Genomic DNA, 19,969 nt, shown 5'->3' with positions numbered 1-19,969 from the left:
GGTACGTGGGATCTGCCCAATTTTTGTTGAGTTACGCCAGGTCGTATGCTAAAGGACAGAGAGCTGGTAGCCTTACTTAATATAACATTCGAATTTTTTGCTATCGCATACATTGCTTCGCAATCCACCTTTTCACGATGCCTCGGCGCATGCGCCCTTCTCCTAGCGGCAAAGTCGCGAGACGCCTCGTAATCTCGGAGGCTTTGTTTTTACGATTCGAGTTATCCAGGCCCCTACAAAAACGGCAGATGGCAGCAGAAAAAAAAAAAATTTAAAGGCGGATTGCGGAAATACTGAGAATTTTATCCCGAGCTTGTGCTTTGCCCTCCGCGAATACCTGAAATATATTGTGTCACAGCTGCTACGCTTGTCTGTCACACGATATCGAGAAAACCGCGCAAACGGACCGTTTCAAGACGATATTGACAAGCTGCTTTTGAACAGATACATCCAGCAAAACATAGTAGATCACCTTCGCATTGTGCATGTCAAGCATTTTTGGGTCGCACCAATGTCACTTTTCGATCACGCAGTCTGCATTTTCACAAAATGCGGACTCCCCAGCTCGAAGTAACTAGAAATATCGCAAGTGGGACAAGATCAAGACAATATCGAAATAACCTGAAAGTGCAATTTCTGAAAGCAATAAGGTAGAGCTGCCCGCAGCTAGCATTCACTACTCGTGGTGGTTGGAATTCGTAAATATTTTGCATGCTAGCAACAATCTTAATGAGCCATTCATATATACAGACGAGATCGTTCTACGCTCTGTTCTTTGCTGAAGACGCGTTATATTTAGCGCACATTTGCACGCCCTCGTAATTGCTTCAACGTTTGACAACCCTCGCACCAATCGTTGTGGCGCAAGTTGTGGCGCACCAATCTTTCGGAGTTTAGAGAAGAAGAAGAAGAAGTAGAATTTTATTTCAGGCAAAACGCAAAAAAAAGGTACAATTTGCCTAGGGGACCGGCGAAAAGGCATAAAAGCCTGACAAAGCGCCTGCCCCCTGTAAACCCAAAACCCCTCAAAATGACAGAGTGCTCAGTGTAAAGTAAAAAGTCAATAAAAAGTAAGCATAAATGAGTTTCTACACGCAAAACATGTGTGTACAGGAAAACACATATGAGCGAAAATTTGCCCAGCAATGAAATCAATAAAGCATATATGTGTCTGACAAATCAAACAAACCGCAGAGGACATAAACAAACGCTAATGTAAGACATGTAAAATACTTAAAGAAACTTGAAATTTCAATACAGAAGGTTTCAAAAATCAAAAGGCAACAGGATCAATAAGCAATAAATGTGACAATAAATTAAACACAGTTTAGATAACATAACCAAATGTTAGTGTGATTTACACAAAGAAAATACCTCAAGGAGTGTGAAACAAAGATGATGAAGGTGATTATATTTGTGTAGATAGGAAGTGTTCCTGTATCTTCTTTTTAAAAATGCCATATGAGAATGTATTGTCAATTAGAGAAGCTACAATCGGTTGTTCGTTCAGGAAATGCGAAATTTGATACAATAGTTTTTCTGTGCCGTAATTCGTACGTGGTTTCTCATATGTATACACCCTATGCCGTAGGTAATGACTGTGATCTCTCGGGAGGTGCCTCTGATAAAACCCTGAGCGGTCAGTTCGTACCTGTTTATAAATAAGCATTGCCAGCTTTTGTTTCATGACGTTGGTTACCGTAAGTATTTTATGTTCCTTAAAGAGAGGCGCGGTATGATGCCTGAATGAAACCCCTGATATTAGTCGTATAGCTCTTTTTTGCAAGATGTGAATTTTATCAGTGTTTGCTTTAGTCGTATTTCCCCATACAAGAAGACAATAATGGAGATGTGAGTGAACAATGGAGTAATATAGTTGTTTTTTTTAACCACAGAGGAAGGAGTTGTCGCAATTTTCAGATTATACTCGTCGATCTGGATATCTTGGTACGAACGTGGTTGGTGTGTAAGGACCAGTCTAAGTGTTCTTGAAAAAGTATCCCAAGAAATTTATGCGCTGTGACACGTTCAATTTTCTGCCCTTCAAATGTTAGTGTAGGCTCGCTTGCAATAGGCTTATTGCGTGGGCGGAATAGAACATATTTTGTTTTTTGGTATTTAGTTCTAATATATTACATTTCAGCCAGTCAGAAAGGTGTGTCAGCCATAGGTTTGCTTCTTGCTCAAAGTGATTGAGGGAATTACCGGCGAAGAATATATTGGTGTCGTCCGCGTAGAGAACATCGGGTGTTAGCGGTATGTTAGGTAGATCATTGATATGAATCAAGAAAGCAAAGGCCCTAAGATTGATCCTTGCGGAACGCCACAAATGATATTACCTAGTTAGACTTAGTGTCGCCGAGACTGGTGTACTGTTGCCGATTACTTAGATAACTTTTTATAAGTTCTAGAGCCTTTCCTCTAATTCCATATGAAGGAAGTTTCCGTAATAAAATATGGTGCTTAACCGAATCAAACGCTTTCTTGAAGTCCAGAAAAATCCCTATGGTAAGTAATTTATGTTCAAAATTGTCAAGTATTTTTTCTTTAATATCCAGTAGCGCTGGTTCAGTAGATTTTTTCTTTTGGAAGCCATACTGTTGTTGTATTATTATCACATTTCTTGCAATAAGTAATTAGAAAGTCGTAGGTTGATAATTTGCTGAAAACTTTAGAGAATATAGGTAATAATGAGACAGGCCTATAGTTATTAAGGTCATTTTTATTACCACCTTTAAAGATGACAGATACTTTCGCAATCTTTAGCTCATCAGGAAAAATACCTGAACTAAGAATTGTGTTAGCGATATGTGAAAGCGGCTTACTTATGGTAGGTGCAACTGCTTTAATAGGCTGGGGTTTTATGTCATCTACTCCACATGCACAATTATTTTTTTAATTTTTGCAACAGTTTGTATATTTCAGATTCGGATGTGGGAAACATGAAAACAGAGGATGAAATGTTGCTAGTTACATATGTATGATTGCTTATCTCCTTGACAGTGGTCCCACAGTCGCCAACTCTAAGGAAGTGTTCATTGAACCTATTTGCAAGTGGCGCACCTGAGCATGGTTCACCGTCTATCACGAGCTCCGAAATAACTGATTTATCGTCTTTGCACATAAGGTCATTGACCTTTTTCCAGACCTTTTTGGAGTCATTCGATATACCAGCAAACATATTTTCGTAGTACGCGAAACGCGCTTGTTAAATATCAGCGCCAAGTTTATTTCTAATTTTTTTGTGTGTAGCTAATGCATCTAAGTTTTTTTGTTCTGATAAATACACTAAACAGCTTATCACGCTCTTTTATTCTTTTTAAAAGGTGGGAGTCTATGCATGGTTTCCTAGACCGACGGGGTTTTCTAATCGTTGTCGTAGGAAAGGCAATGTCATAGAGACCTTTGATAGTGTTTAGAAAGACGTGGTATGAAACAACGGGATCTTTGATCTCTGTCACAGAGTTCCAATTTGTACCTTCTACTAACTGTTGAAAAATCGCAATCTTATCCTCAGATATTATTCTGCATTCAATTTTTGTATTCTGAATAGTTTGGTTATGTCTGGACAAGTATGGCGTGAAGAAAATAAAGAAAGGCAAGTGGTCGCTTAAGTCTGCTATCAGTACACCTGCATCGCATTCACGTGGCTGATAGTTTGTAAAACATAAGTCGAGTAGCGTTTCAGATATGTCTGTAATTCTTGTTGGCATGTTAATTACATTTTGATATCCAAAAGAGAAGAAAATATCAACGAGGTTTTGCCTGTTTGATGTTGTTGCCAATAAGTCGATATTAAAGTCACCGCAGAAAATTGCAGGAAATCCAGATTGACAACAATATTCTAGAACACTTTCAAGATAACTAAGAAACACGGTAACAGAACCAGAAGGGGGTCTGTACATGAGGACAATAATTGTGCCCATGCATTTCATCATTAGACATTCATAGTCAAGATCAATATGGGAATATTCCAAAGTATTTTCATAATGGAGGGAGTTTTTAATATAAATCGCCAGACCACCTCCTCTTCTGTTCTCTCGCGATATTTGAATACATTTGTATCCAGGGAAATGTACATCAGGGTTATCTCCAGAAAACCAGGTTCAGTGAATGTTAAGATATCGAAATTATGTTCCAGTGCATCGAAAAAAAGGCTTACAGATTCTTGTTTGTGCCTTAGACTACGCGCATTTAGATTTAACAAGGACAGGTGTTTGACGTTTCGTGTAGCTTTTAATTGCCGAAAAGAAAAGGCATCATAATAGTTTTGCGACTGTGTGAAAGAAGCCACGAATTAGGTCGGCCAGAAAAAAGGGAACTTTTATGAGTTATCGCAGCCCTTCCACACCTTCAGCTGTTCTTATTCTAACAATTTGATGTCGCGGGCTTCGTCGCATGAACATCTTCCCATTCTTAACCCAAAAAAACTGATAATGCAGTTCGCGGGCTTTACACCTTATCAGCCAGAACAGCATTTTGTTCTGGGCAGTTAAGTTTTCATTGAAAAAGATCGTAGATTTTGATTTCCTTAGTTCTTGTCGCTGTTTGAGCCAGACATCTCGCGTCAGTCGAGATCTGAAGCGTACCAATATAGGGGCGGGCTTATCAGCCTCGTCTTGCCCTGCTCTTTTCGGAAGCCTGTGAGCAGCTTCTACATCCGATTCTGACAGCCTAGGCAGCTTCAAGTCGTTTGCCAGTATGTTCAGTTTTTCGAGAACATTTTCATTCATTTGTTGCGGAAGCCCGTGAATTTCAAGGTTTAGTCGTCTGCCGTATTGGTCTAGATCGTTCATTTCTTGCTTGAGTGTGTCAATTTTCTGCTCTTCCGTGCGTTCTTCAAACTTTTTCACTCGTGTCTTTCGGCAGTCTATATCTGCACCTTGTTTTTTCAATTGTGCTATTACTTCATCGTACTTGTCGGACATTGCTTGTACGGACTTTTCAATGGTATCAACGGTGGCAATAATGCCTTCAAGTGCGTCCACTTTCTCTTTGATTGTGAGCAGTATGTTCGGTTTACCATGTATTTCAGCAATTTCATTAGCAAGGTCTATTTCACGATCCACCTTTTCTTTTGCAGTACTCGGGCCACCTCGAACATTCGAGGTTCTGCAAGTCGGACATTTCCAATAAGTTCTGGCCTCAGACGATTTCTTTTTGTATGCGCTTTCTGTAACGCTTGAGCATGGACCAAGATGATACTCATAATTGCACTCCGAACATGATAAGTACATACTATCAGTTGGGATAGACTTGTGACAGGCAACGCAGTTTTTTGCCATTTCACTCAGCAGCAGCGGCAACCAGGTCTCTCGCTAACGTTTAAAACAGTGTAAAAGAATAAGATCGGGCACCAACCTGCAAGTTGGAAGACGTTCACGTTAGGGATACCGCGAACAGGCCATTCGGTGCCACTGCTGCTGAGCGTGTGTGCTATTGCGCTCGATGTTCACTGCTTTTGAAGATGGTCCTTGATGACGTAGGTCAGCACGTGGTCCTTTGGGCGTCGCATGTTCATTCGTATCTTGCTACAGTGAGGCTGCTGCGCGTCTATTCCTGCAGGAGCCTTGCGGTGCGCTCTTCCTCCTCGGAATCCGGTGGACTAGCCTTGCTTCGTTGATCCCGCAGCGCGGTAGTCAGTTGAAGGTGGTTGTCGTCAGTCTCGGCCGATGTCGCTCCCCGCTGTCTTCCTCAGTTCAGCCATGCAGATCCTGCTCGACTGCGCCAGTTAGGTTCTTCTCGTTTGTTCCACTCGCCTCGCTGGTTGCGCGACATTTGCTGCTGCCGCCAAGGAAGCCGAAGACGAGAACTTTTCATCTGCTCCGTGAGCTTGGCCAAACTAAAGATATTATCAACTTCTGTGTGCTCAAGCATAGGCGGGCGCACGGGGGGGGGGGGGGGGCGGGGGGGGTGGGGGGTGCGGCCGCCCCCCCCCGAATAACCTAAGAGGGGGGCGCAAAATCTGCTCCACACATGGACCCCCCTAGTCACCTAAGAGGGGTGCTCAAAATCTGCCTCGTACATTGACTTACAACCTTTGCCCCGCCCCCCCCCCCCCTGATGGGGAACCCTGCGCACGCCTATGTGCTCAAGCACTTGTGTAATCCATACGCACGAGGATGCCGTCCCATAGCTAAGCAATGCGTTTTCAAGGCCGAAAGTTGTCCTCCCATAAATGACGGTTGTTTGACTTGGCTGTCTATGTTGCGAAAATTCTGCAAAAATTGGTCATATTTGTTTTGCATAACACTTCCAACACTGCGACAAAAAATTACTAACATTACGCACCGTCTCAATAGAAAGCTTTTGTTAAAAAAAGAGGTTACCTTGAAGCTGTGTATTCCACACTCTTACAACACGAACGCATTATAACTAGAAGGCCACACACCAACTTATTTGGGGACTCCTATGTTCCCGACGTTTAATTTCTTATTTCTTTTATTTGATGCAGAAGTGAAGTGGTGCATGCGTATAGAAGTACGAAACGCAAAAATAAAAATGCTGATGGTTCTGATTTCTCCAGTAATGTTTACCTGCATTGATATGCTACAATGTTTCACGACTTTATGTGAAAATAACCTGATTGCGATTGTTGAAACGTCGTATCGAGCAAATAGTTTTTTGACGTAAGTGTTGATTGCTCACTATATGAGCCTTCGAAAAGCATTGGCTGATCAAAGGCTCTGAATGTGATCTGGCTGTAGATGAAAGAAAACTGCCTCAGACTTAGCTTGACGCGAATGTAGTCATCGCCATCGTCATCATTACGTAAAAGTTAAGGTTCCCCTTTGAAGCAAACAGATTATGAAGCCTACAAAAGCATAGCGAGCGTCATTTCGAGTAATAATTGAAGCGTGCTAGTATGATTTCGAGGAAAATAAAAACACACAAACAGCTTGCCTCCAGCGGTGATCGAACCCACACTTTTCGTGAGATGTCAAGTCAGGAGACCACTTCTTACATGACGTCATCCGGCAAAAAAGAATGTTCTGCATTTATCCCTCTAACTATGAGTAGTTACGGCTAAAATGTTTCAGGCCACACACGCACAGCAATACCATGAAAGTAGACGAGGGAACGGCCGCCGCCATAGATCAGTTGATGAAGCATCGCACACGTAAGTGAAAATTTCTGATTCGGTCCCCTTTGGCGGGAAGTTGTTATTTCCTCAACCTTTATCTCCAGGCCTTCATCTCGTAATTGAAGCATTTCAGTATAAAACTAAAAATAACACCATTTGCGTTTTCTTTCTCTTTGTATGTCGCCTTTCTCTATCGTGATTCTATTGCTCTTGTGGGTAAGCAGCGTAGCGTGGATCTTTGGTAGATTGCAAAGCGCTCTTTTGCAACGTAACGCTTCCAGGACTGCTGATGTAGAAATTGAGTCGAATGCGCCTGTGTAGTTTCTGAAAGCATTATAAAGAGGTTTGGTGCGTTCAGCAGCTTTCTCTATCCCCTGATTCATGACCCGCAGTACAGACAACGGGCAGTGAAGTAACACAACGGAATAGATACAAACAGCAGCGAGTTAGATACAGCGGTGAAATTAATAAGTTCGCAGGGAAAAAAATGGAATGAGAGCGCGCGAAGGATGCCAAACAGAGATATTTTTGGAGAAGCCTTCGTTCACCAGCGGACGTAAGAATAGGCCGAGAATCATGATGGCTATGACGATGCTTTAATTGGCCTCCTTATGTGCTGGCGTCATATAGTAGCTTTGCGGACTGCACATCACTTAAGCTTCACGCCTAGAACGCGGAAGCGAGTCTATGCGGGCTCGTGAGCAACCAGTTAGCGCGCAAATGTTAGGGCGCTGCATGCACCTGTTTTCCCGCTCACTTTCTTAACGTCAACCCCGAAGCATAACTCACAATAGCTCAGAAAGATATTTCTCAAGTGAACCAAATTGTTATTATTGCAGCATCCACACCGTGGAAAACACACCGCACGCTTCTATTTGTTCAAACTGACGAACTGTGCATTGCAGGCTTTGTTTCAGGTCTGCGTGCGGTAACTCCAATATTTGCTTTCATAACCTTTGTCCTGCGCTGACGAACAGTACAATCGCGTATTTCAATAAACTGTACTGCTTAGAATTTCCATCTCTCTTATACTAAAACAACTCTGCATTTGTCTATGCTTTTTCTACAAACGAACAATTGTAATATTTGTTACTCACGTATTGGTGCTCTGGAATTCCGTTGCGGTATGTGCGGACAAAAAAATTTTCGTGCAGTATCGAGCCGGGCTCCAGGTTGAGAGTTATATCATCGTTTACTTTTAGAACTCTCGTGTTTTCATCACGTCCATCGAAGATTTTGGGATACACAACAGCTCGATATTTCGGCACTGTGGATGATTAAAAAACTCATGAGTTGACTCATCACTCAGAGCTCCAGTCATATTCTGTATCTCTTGAAGATTCCTGACTAATTTTCATATTTCAAAGAGCATGAAACACTACCGTACAGAACTAGGAGAGAAAAGACCCGCCCACCTGAGTGTACTGGTTTCTTTAAATGCGGAGCACCTTAGGGGACCGGATTAGCGTACATCCATCTCGTGTGGCGTGATCACGCTCAGAGTAAAGTGCTCATTACAGGCCGTAACAAGGCTGGCATTGCTAAAACCCGAGTTAAAGTTAACGACGAAGGTCTAAAATATTAAAATTCAAAGAATTTACCCATGTCGCTTGCCTTCATGTTGGACACCTTGGTCAAAGCATCCCTGTTCCTATAGCCAGTTATGTTATCGCAGCGTCGAGGCAACGTACGCTATAGCGGTCGACGTCCGCACTGCTGTAGTATAGCCGTATGCCACGAGGCCACTTAGCGGTGGCTTCTCCGCGTGTCACGAAGCGGCTCTCAGTCAATGTGACGTCGTCCTCGGTCAGCATGGGGCCATCGTTCAGCCTCATTGATATGAAGAGAAGACTGTGTCATTCTGGCGGATCACGCGGACGAGTGGATGGCAGTCGAGCGTCTTCCAGGGGTGTTCTGTCTTCAGCTCCCTCACTAGCCTTGCGTTTCAATGTGTATATTCGCCGTTAATGTATTGATTGAGACTGTGAATCACCTGTGGCGTATACCCCCATAACATGAACTTTGGTACTAGGATATGTGGCACACGTGATTGAAGGAAAGCATTTCATGACGTACGCGACAGGCGTTGTGAGTTATTCATGTCATGACCAGTCAATCGCGTTCGTTATATACTGACCCCTGGTATGCGAATTTTGGTATATTACAAGTTATGAAGGTGACCAGGTGAACGCTGAGACGTAGGCGGCTAGATAGATAGATAGATAGATAGATAGATAGATAGATAGATAGATAGATAGATAGATAGATAGATAGATAGATAGATAGATAGATAGATAGATAGATAGATAGATAGATAGAAACGGCCAAAATGCCTGAGGTTCCCAAACAAAGTCTTAGCATTTAATAGGGAAGAAGTGATCACATTAATTAACACAAATCGCTAAAACGCTTCGGAAACATGGGACTGACTCCGGCGGGGCGCAAAAGGGGGCGCCACCGCCTCGACGAGCGAGCGAGTGCCCCGCTTCCTGCGCAGCGCCGAAGCAGAGGCTGCACAGGTGGAGGCTCAACTGCAGTAACAAGCAGGAAGTCAATGAAGCGCAGCAAAAAGTAGCGCACATGTTGCACACCGAGTTTGTGAATCTGCCTAACAAGATTCTACTCGTGCCGGGGAAACCCTACACGCTTACCTCAAACATAGGCGTCATTGACGCTTTGGTAAACGCAGAAGTGGGAACTCAACGAACGGGAATCGCTGGGCCCCCGTGCGATACACTTCCTCAAGTTTCCCAGTAGTACAGGTGCCATGCGTTGTTCAATTACTTTTTTTTTACTTTTACACCCTGGGGATCGAAGTCGAATGAACCAACTAGCCCGCATTGAAATGTTTTACTCTTCGTTTCCTTGTGACCTCTGAAGTTTTATAAGTGAGTAAATGTGCCTATTTTGATACTCCATTATTCTAACAACACATATCAAGTTCTTTATTGTAACAATATATAAAGTTTACATTATTGGGTGTTATGAAAACTTGAAAATTCTGGAGTGTTGTCTTATTTAGAAATGCTACAGGGAAACTGACATCCGACGAGATGCCGCATCTTCTCACCAATTGTTATTGAAGGTGAAAGGTTTTAGGAATTTCCGAGTGGTTACCTCGGGCAAATTCTGGTATCAAGAAAGAGAATTACGCTTCTGTAGTGATCGGGCGATTCCTTCCAAGCTTGCGGTCTGTATATATATTTGCGGTCAGTATACAATTCATTCGTGGGGCATCAGGACAAGGCCTTGTTCATCAAGAAGCTCGAAAGAGAATGCGACAGTCCCTTTTTGCTGTTGACCTGTGTGCCTGGCAATGACAATGTCGTCAACGTAGACGAAAATGAATAGGAATGCGCGTATAACCTCGTTCATAAAACTTTGAAACGCTCGCGCAACATTCTTCAAGCCCTATGGCGATGAAACTGAAATAGTCAAATGGGGTAGTCATTGATATGCTCACGATGTCACTGGGTTCGACAGGAAATAAATATTAAGCGTTTATCAAATCCATCTGGCTGTATATTTCGGTTGTAGCGAGACGAGCGCCTAAGTCATCTTGGGAGGGAAAAGGGATATTGAGTGACGGCGTAAAGGCTTACAAAGGACCGCCATGCTGTCTATCACCACTGTCCCATTTTTTGGTGGCAGATGAGGAAGTGTAGACCAATTCAAGGAGGAAAAACGGACAACGCCGACATGGGGCTCGTATTCGAGTCCTTGGGGTGCGGCTTCCAACCTCTTCCCAGCGACACGGGAGCTCAAGGTGGACCAGTGGAGGAGATGCAATGCATAATGTGTTTGACGAACAAGCTGATCATTTCGATGTGAGTTGCCGGTATTCAGCAACTCCTTGTCAAAAATTAAGATCCGCCAAAATGTACAGATGCCAGATGAGGTAACGGTAGACTGCAGGCCACGTACAGCGAGGGATGCAACGTTATCCTTTAGGCCCCAACCGCAAACGCTCACATCCAGGTTGAAATAGCTGATGAAGTCCTTCAACGTATGGCGAAGCTGATGTCGGTGATCACGAACACCAACATGTGGGGGCCCATGAGAGAGGCACTATTAATCGTAGGATATAGGACTCTACGACAGTGCCAGTGTTTATGACATTGTTCACTGCTTAAATCGCGGGTATGGACTTCCTGGGTGGCAATTATCAGCCGTGGCGTGAACGAGTTTCGCTCTGGTAAGGACGTGGATGCGGGTACCGTTATGCGGTAGACCAGAAGAGAAAGACCGCTTGAACTGGAGGCGACGTGCAAGGCTGGCCGTTGAGTGCCCCGTCTTCGAGCGCAGCGACTGGCTTGGTCGCGAATACGATAGTGCACATACACTGCTGCTTGACCGGCCTCTGGACTCTCTCCGAAACTGTAAAGACGAATGGTTTGCGCCGAATTTAGTGGTGGGCGTGGCCGCAAGTGGTCAGGTTTTTATATGCAGTGTTGCAGTGGCCGAGAACCACAGAAGGTTGACCAATTGGGTAGGAATTCACAATGTTATAATTATCATTAAGTGACCGGTTTGTCATCCACTCGGTAGTGTTAATCACCTGGCTTGAAGCTATCGCAGTGGAGATTGGTACTTGAGTCAAAGGCTACCAGTTGTAGAGATGATCGGCTAGTTTCACTAGCCGCTCGAGACACAGCATAAGAGCCTGCTAGTACAATGTTTGCAGACTGGGAAAGGCGTTGCAAGAACAGTTCGAGCAAAAGAAAGAGTGTGCGCTGGCTGAGAGAGGGCCCACCAAGCATATACACATACGGTGCAGCAGTTCCGACAATCGTTGGTAAGTGAACTCCTCTCGGAATAGGAACTGCTGGAGCTTGCGTTGCCATTTCTCGAAGCACTGGATGAACATACGATGGGGGTTAATGTATGGCGTGGCAGAAGGTGTACCCGCAAGCAACTCGCCTACGGGTAAGGTGAGGTGCGCAAAGGTGAGCGCAGTGACGATATGCAGGCAGCTTGGTCTCCGTAAAATTATTCGCCGCTGTTTGAAACGGAATTCTGCTTGCGTAAACCAAACCCGGGGGCTGAGAGGCCAAACGTTCGGTAACAAAAGCTTTACGACAATGACAGGAGACGTTGTCATGGCGTTGTTTTTAACAGTAGTAGTAGCAGCGGTACCTGATGGCACAGCTACTGCTCTAGAAAACCTCTGTCATCACTTGTAAGCTTGGTTTAGCAGAGGCGAAAAGTGCGCTTGTTGACCACTCTAGAGCAGAGGGCAGCCCAACGTTTTTTTTTCCTTTTACAAGTAAACGTATTTCTCTCATTTGCGACTAGAAAGGCACTAAAATTTCGGCGCCGTAACCGCAAAATACAGCAACGAGAGTTGATACACAGCAACCATGAAATCGGAAGAAGCAGTTCACTAAGAATCCCTTAAATTGTCAAAAGAACCGAAGCCTGCCGCAGTAGCAGCGACGGGTATTTTTCTCTTAGGTGAGAGACAAAGGAACGACGGCCGGCTGCCACAAGGTCAGCGGTGACGGTAACCATGGGAACCATCGTTGTCTTCCAAACAGAATGAGCGCTGGAACGCACTTAGTGTTCAAATATGAAAGAGTGCTCAAGATACACTGCCGTCTTCCTAGTACCTGGTCATTTCTGCAAGAGCACTGCACGGGCCCAGCTCAACCCGAAACGCGAGCCTGGTCACCCTTCGTGCCGGCCCGTCCGAAGCGTTCGTCTGCGGGCGGGCCTAGCCGGGGCCTGTTGCCATGGATCTTGATGGGGCTACGCCAGTCTTAATAATAATCATGAGGGCAAAAAACAACTGATAACCATCATCAAAAATTTTATTCTAGCGTGTCCAAGTGCAGCATGCACACGTGAGCGTGGGTTAAGCATGTGAACACCACGCTCGGGCCGGGCTTAGTAACAAAGGCAGCGCAGAGCCCAAACCAGGCTTGGCCATGTATAACCTTGCCCCGGGCGGGCTTCCCATTACGTGCTCAGACCTGCCTCGAGCTTTAGAAAGTGGGCCCAGGCCTGCCCTGGCCAGTACAGTGCTCTAATGTAGGCCAAGTCAGAATTTCGTTGCAGGATATTCCAACGACTTTTAGGCCTTAAAATGGGCCTGAGAGAAAGAGAAATGTATTTCGGAAGGGCAGAGAGGTTAACCAGAAAACAAATATCTTGTTTGAAGTTTTTAGATAAGCTGGCGGACGAAACCATACTTGAAAAGAAATTCCGGTATTTGCTTTGGACCTACATGACCCAGATATTCGCACGTGCTCCAGCTATCACGCTAGTACCAAGTGAACATTGTTTAGTTATAATTCCTCATGCTCAAAAATCTTTAACATGTCATATACAGAGCTTCTAACAAGAAGTACTGGCGGAAAATTCCCCCGGAAAAGGAAAACCAGTGTCCAGGAAGATGAAAAGACATTATAACACGGGAGATATTCAGAGTATATAATACGCTCGAAGTCTATAACTGCTGAGAGACATGATTATACGAGTACACTCAACAGGCTGCCAACATTTCCCAACATTGTATACCATAACTTCGCACTCCCAAGACGTGAACTCGGGGCATAAACCCTTAATAGCGCACAACGTTTTCCAGTATTTTTAAGAGAGTGCCTACAGTGCAGGCTGCAATGACTTTAGTGTATGCAAAATATCCGGGAATGCCGTCGCATGGTCGTTTTGTACAAGAAAGCTATTTAGGCAATGAGCTGTCTCTTTTCCAACATAATAGAAATAGTTAGAGAAATATAAATTTTCTTAGGTGTGCATGATCTTGGTTATGCATCCTATGTGTCTGCACACGGGAGCGAGGCACTTTTTCAGTATATATTGGCTTGCTCCTAATTATTACCGATGATTTCAGTTGAATGACAAGGAAGGCAACATTTTCTAATCTGTTGCGCAAGTTCCGGCAAACTAACCTGTAAAGCTTATTGAAGTTCACAGAATATAGGTTTGTATCTTTGCTCGTTTTATTTACCTACAGCGGTGTCGTCCTTCTCTAGTACACTCGGTACTGTATAAATCTGTAAAAAGTCAGGAAAGCTGCACCCACGCTGAGCGGCCTGGCAGCATCCGATAACTAACAGCTGTGCACTTCTCAATAACATAAACGATTCCATGCATTAAGCTCAAACCTCAAAATGGGAGCTTATACAGCTTCGATAACGTTTCGCAAAAATAAATGCTGACCTTGCATAAATCTGCGTTCTGCAAAAGAAAAGAAAGGCTCGGAATGACGTTGAATCTATCGCTTTTGCAATTCTACGATCTAGCTTAGTTTGACAGCTATCAAGGCATTTCGGTATAAAGTGCAGACGTCATAGGCTTCTGACTCCACAGTAGAAACTTTGCGTGCGCTTACCTTTCGACATCCGCCACCAACATGAACAAATGCTAAAGTGTGCGACAAAGTCGTTTTACTCTGAAAATAAACTCGGCGGACTGTTGAGCCGCATTCACGCAGTCGGCAGCGCATTCTCGACGCACCCATGAATCTGAACAAGGTCTTTATATGTCGAGGCTATTTTCCTGAGAAAGGGGTGAAGCCAAGCAGACCAATTGCTAAGCACTGTTGAATAGTACCTGCAGCATAGCCGTAGCGTACTACTGGCGAGTCAGCACTGGTGTTGTCGTCCGCTTTTCTTTTACTTCGGCGTTTAGCGCTGTCCTTTGCCAAATGTGCCATTAACAGACACAGCTGTGTGCGCAGTGATCTTCCTCGTAGGATGGCGTTAGGGAATCATTGGCTCACGCCTGTCTACGTGTTTGCTCGATGAGCCGACGCTGCTGCCGCGACTCTCAACTGACAAACGCAGTCGAACAGAGCGAATTCGGGGGTGAAGGAATGGGGAGGGTTACCTCGGTGAGTGTGGACTTTCCCAGCTGCAGCGAAATACGGTGGGCTTCGCTCCACAACCAAGGCAATATAAGGGATATTTTGTGGGTCGGAAAAAGTGAAACGTGAAAAGAGAGGAGAATAAATCGGTCTGCAGCTGCCGCCATCCCACAGCCACTCACGGCTTCCTATCAGTTAAGAGAAGCGTATGGCGGGTGAAGTAACCCCGGTTTTATTTCTAATGTAGCGTTTCAGTGTAGTTCAATGGTTGTGTTGGGGCATCTTCTGGGTCGGACAACTCTTCGAAAGGGGGGTGTAATGTGGGGTGTAATGATGTCAGAATAAGGTGTGTGTGTGTGTGGTGCCGCCATTTCTTTCGATGTATTCCTGCAGGCGGTCGGCAAATTACTGACCACTCTGATGGATCGGGAAGATGGAATCCGTCGGCTGCACTGAATATTACGGCGAAAGCTATGCTTGATCCGGGCTCTACATGACATGCATATCATGATTGTCATGTTACCAACTGTCATGTATGTCCGTCGTACAATGGCATCATGCAATACCAATTTTGGTGTATATCAAGCCAGCAAAACGGCTGCGACCGCACCATGAGCGTGACATGTACATTATGCCCTAGACAGCATTCATGTCATGATTTTCATGTTACCTCCTGCCATTTATATTCGTCATACAGTTACGTCACCAAATACCTGTTTTAGGGTACACCAAGCTAGCAAACCGGCCGCGATCGCACCATTAGTGTGACATGTAAATCATGCTGCACATGAAATGCATGTCATGATTGTCATGTTACCACCTCTCATTTATGCTCGTCGTACAGTCACGTGATGCAATACATATTGTCACGTGGTCGTGACGACGAAGACAGCAGTCAGCACGTTCGAGATGAAACTGTTTATTTGGCCGAACTTGTGGCCGGGAAACTGTAAGTCAATCTACAGCAACACACTGATAGCGGCGGACAGAGCGTCGACCGTCGATCAACTGACAAGCGGTCAAGCGCGTCGGCTTTTATACAGGCGCTATGGAACTTTCCAGCAATATCGCTGGTGGCGGCGTTATCTCTCGACAAAGCTGGAACATTCGCGTGCGGCACGCAATCTTAACAAAACGATCTACTAAAATCGTGAAGCTTCTCGAACACTGCTTCACGGCCAGCGTCGAGCGTTGATAACCGTCCTTGCTGGTCAAACTCGAACACATCAAAATAAAAGAAGCGGGCGTGGCATTGCCCCCCTCTGAAAAAGCATCGTCCCGATGCTTGCAACAGAACATGCAAAGGAAAAAACAAGTGCATGCACAAATAAATTACAATAACAAAGGAAAAAGTAGAGTTCTCAGGTTCGCTAACGCGCAAAAAACGGCTTAAGGCGCACGACATGGACGACTTCAGGTCGTGCGCGGCGTCGCTGGGAGTTCGTAATGCCGTCCGGGACGACCTCGTAGTCAAGAGCGCCGTGACGTCGAAGCACCTTGTATGGGCCGAAGTATCGCCGAAGAAGTTTTTCACTGAGCCCACGTCGGCGTATCGGCGTCCAGACCCACACACGGTCACCGGGTTGGTACTCCATGTGGCGTCGTCGAAGATTATAGTGACGGCTGTCGACCTCTGCTGGTTCTTGATGCGCAGGCGGGCGAGCTGTCGAGCTTCTTCGGCGCGTTGCAAATAGGCGGCAACGTCGAGATCGTCTTCGTCGGTGGCGGTTGGTAGCATTGCGTCGAGCGTTGTTGCCGGGCTCCTTCCGTAGACCAGCTTGTACGGCGTCATTTGCGTCGTTTCTTGCATGGCCGTGTTGTATGCGAAGGTCACATACGGAAGGATGGCATCCCACGTCTTGTGTTCGACGTCGACATACATGGCCAGCATGTCGGCGATGGTCTTGTTTAGCCGCTCGGTGAGGCCATTGGTCTGTGGGTGGTACGCTGTGGTCCGGCGGTGGCTTGTTTGGCTGTATCTCAGTATTGCCTGAGTTAGGTCAGCAGTAAACGCCGTACCTCTGTCGGTGATGAGGACCTCTGGGGCGCCATGACGCAGGAGGATGTTCTCAACGAAGAACTTTGCTACCTCGGCGGCACTGCCTTTGGGCAAGGCCTTCGTCTCCGCGTAGCGGGTGAGGTAGTCAGTCGCTACGACGATCCACTTGTTGCCGGAAGTCGACGTCGGGAACGGCCCCAGTAGGTCCATCCCGATTTGCTGGAACGGCCGGTGAGGTGGTTCGATTGGCTGCATAAGTCCCGCTGGCCTAGTCGGTGGTGTCTTCCGTCGCTGGCAATCTCGGCAAGTCTTGACATAGTGGGCGACGTCGGCAGCAAGGCGTGGCCAGTAGTACTTTTCCTGTATTCTGGCGAGGGTGCGGGAAACACCGAGGTGTCCAGCCGTCGGGTCGTCGTGTAGGGCCTGGAGGACTTCTGGTCGCAATGATGAGGGCACGACAAGAAGGTAGTCCGTTCGAAGTGGCGAGAAGTTCTTTTTCAGGAGAACGCCGTTCCGTAAGAAAAACGACGACAGTCCTCGCTTGAATACCTTCGGAACAACGGCGGTCTTGCACTCGAGGTACTCCATAAGGCCCCCCAGTTCCGCGTCGGCTCGTTGCCTTTCGGCGAAGTCGTCGGCACTTATAGTTCCGAGGAAGCAGTCATCGTCGTCGTCTTGCGGCGGCGCGTCGACGGGGGCACGAGAGAGGCAGTCGGCGTCAGAGTGTTTTCGTCCGGACTTGTACACGACGGTAATGTCGAATTCTTGAAGCCTCAAACTCCATCGTGCGAGACGACCTGAAGGGTCCTTCAAGTTAGCTAGCCAGCATAAGGCGTGATGGTCACTGACAACTTTGAAGGGCCTGCCATAGAGGTAGGGGCGAAACTTTGACGTAGCCCAGATGATGGCAAGGCATTCCCTTTCTGTTGTGGAATAGTTGGCTTCTGCCTTGGATAGTGACCGGCTAGCATAACTGATAACCCTTTCAAGCCCGTCAGTCTTTTGCACAAGAACGGCACCGAGTCCTACGCTGCTAGCGTCGGTGTGTATTTCAGTGTCGGCGCAATCGTCGAAATGCGCAAGTATGGGTGGCGTCTGCAGGCGTCGTTTAAGTTCCTCAAATGCTTGCACTTGCTCCGTTTCCCACCTGAATTCCACGTTAGTCTTCGTGAGAAGCGTCAGTGGTTCGGCGATGCGTGAAAAGTTTTTGACGAAGCGTCTGTAATAGGCGCATAAGCCGAGAAATCGGCGCACGGCCTTCTTGTCGGTGGGAGGCGCGAAGTCGGCGATGGCTGCTGTTTTCCGCGGGTCTGGGCGCACTCCAGACTTGCTGATCACATGGCCCAGAAACAAGAGCTCGTTGTACGCGAATCGGCACTTTTCTGGCTTCAGGGTCAGTCCAGAGGCCTTTATTGCTTGAAGTACTGCCTCGAGCCGCGGAGATGCTCGTCGAAGGTCGAGGAAAACACGACGACGTCGTCCAAATACACAAGGCACGTCTGCCACTTCAATCCGGCCAGTACAGTGTCCATGATGCGCTGGAACGTCGCAGGTGCCGAGCAAAGACCGAAAGGCATGACCTTGAACTCAAAGAGGCCGTCGGGTGTTATAAAAGCCGTCTTTTCTCGGTCTCTCTCGTCTACTTCGATCTGCCAATAGCCGGTCTTGAGGTCCATCGATGAAAAGTACGTCGCGTTGTGAAGTCGATCCAGGGTGTCGTCTATCCGTGGGAGGGGGTACACGTCCTTCTTCGTGATTTTGTTCAGGCGCCGATAATCAACGCAGAAGCGCAGTGTCCCGTCCTTCTTCCTCACTAACACCACGGGTGACGCCCACGGACTCTTGGACGGCTGGATGATGTTGTCGCGTAGCATCTCGTCGACTTGTTTCTTTATCGCGTCGCGCTCTCGAGTCGAAACTCTGTAGGGGCTCTGACGGAGTGGTCGAGAATCTTCTTCTGTTATAATGCGGTGCTTAACAAGGTGCGTTTGTCGTACCCGCGATGACGACGAGAAACAGTCCTTGTATTGCAGGAGCAGGGTTTTGAGCTGGTCTTGTTTGACCTTCGCAAGGCTCGGGTTGACGTCAAAATCCGGTTCGGGACCTCTATTCGTCGAAGCAGGTTCGGCAGCATCGAAGAGGGCGAAAGCATCGCTGGCGGCTACACATTCGTCAATGTAGGCAACCGTCGTACCAATGTTGAGGTGCCTATATTCGTGGCTGAAGTTTGTCAGCACTACCTTTGCTTTACCGTCACGCAGTTCGGCTATACCTCTTGCGACGCAAATTTGACGGTTCAGGAGTAGTTGCTGATCGCCCTCGATGACGCCTTCAAGGTTCGCAGGTTTTTCGGTGCCGACGGAAATAATGACGCTGGAGCGGGGCGGAACGGTCACCTGCTCTTCTATCACATTCAATGCATGGTTCCCTGGCGTCGCGTGGGGCGGGAGCGCTTTGTCTGAGGTTAGCGTTATCGACTCAGATCTCAGGTCGATGACGGCGCCGTGGTCACTTAGGAAGTCCATTCCAAGTATCACATCCCTAGAGCAATTTTGTAGGATTACAAAGCTCGCAGGATAAGTCCGGTTATTGATGGTGACTCTCGCCGTGCAGACACCAATCGGCGTTATCAGGTGGCCTCCAGCTGTCCGGATTTCGGGTCCACTCCAAGCGGTCTTTACTTTCTTCAGCTTGGTGGCGAACGGTCCACTGAAGACAGAATAGTCGGCTCCGGTGTCGACGAGAGCTGTGACGCTGTGGCCGTCGATAAGAACGTCGAGGTCGCTAGTTCGTCGTCTCGCGTTGCAGTTAGGTCGTGGCGTGGGGTCACGGCTACGTCGGTTTGTTCCGCTGCTTCCCCGTTGCGTCGTCAGGTCTACTTCGGTCCGCGAGGTTTCATCGGCAGGACTTCGTCTGCTTCGCGTCGTGTTCTGCAGGTCTCCTCGCGTTGTCGTCGTCGGCGGCCGCGGAGGATCTTCGGCATTTCGTCGTGCAGCAACCGCACCTCCATCGGTTGCTGCCCTTAGTTTTCCGGATACGGGCTAGGCGACCGGCCCCG

The 19,969-nt window shown here is 46.7% G+C and overlaps 1 protein-coding gene across 1 annotated transcript in view; it reads right to left on the bottom strand.

Moving 5' to 3' along the window:
• Positions 1-8,919, bottom strand: part of LOC119402085 (metalloproteinase-like) — a 69,264-nt gene extending 60,345 nt beyond the window's left edge. The window contains exons 1-2 of the mRNA XM_049418274.1: positions 8,799-8,919; positions 8,182-8,351 (exon numbers count right to left, since the gene is read on the bottom strand). Of these exons, the coding sequence (XP_049274231.1) occupies positions 8,182-8,351; positions 8,799-8,919 (291 nt within the window). The remainder of the gene's footprint in view (positions 1-8,181; positions 8,352-8,798) is intronic.
• Positions 8,920-19,969: the final 11,050 nt, after the last annotated feature.

This window comes from Rhipicephalus sanguineus, chromosome 8 (assembly GCF_013339695.2).
Source record: "Rhipicephalus sanguineus isolate Rsan-2018 chromosome 8, BIME_Rsan_1.4, whole genome shotgun sequence".
Classification (NCBI taxonomy): domain Eukaryota; kingdom Metazoa; phylum Arthropoda; class Arachnida; order Ixodida; family Ixodidae; genus Rhipicephalus; species Rhipicephalus sanguineus.
The sequence above is the reverse complement of the archived record's forward strand: the minus strand, read 5'-3'. Positions and strand labels throughout refer to the sequence as shown.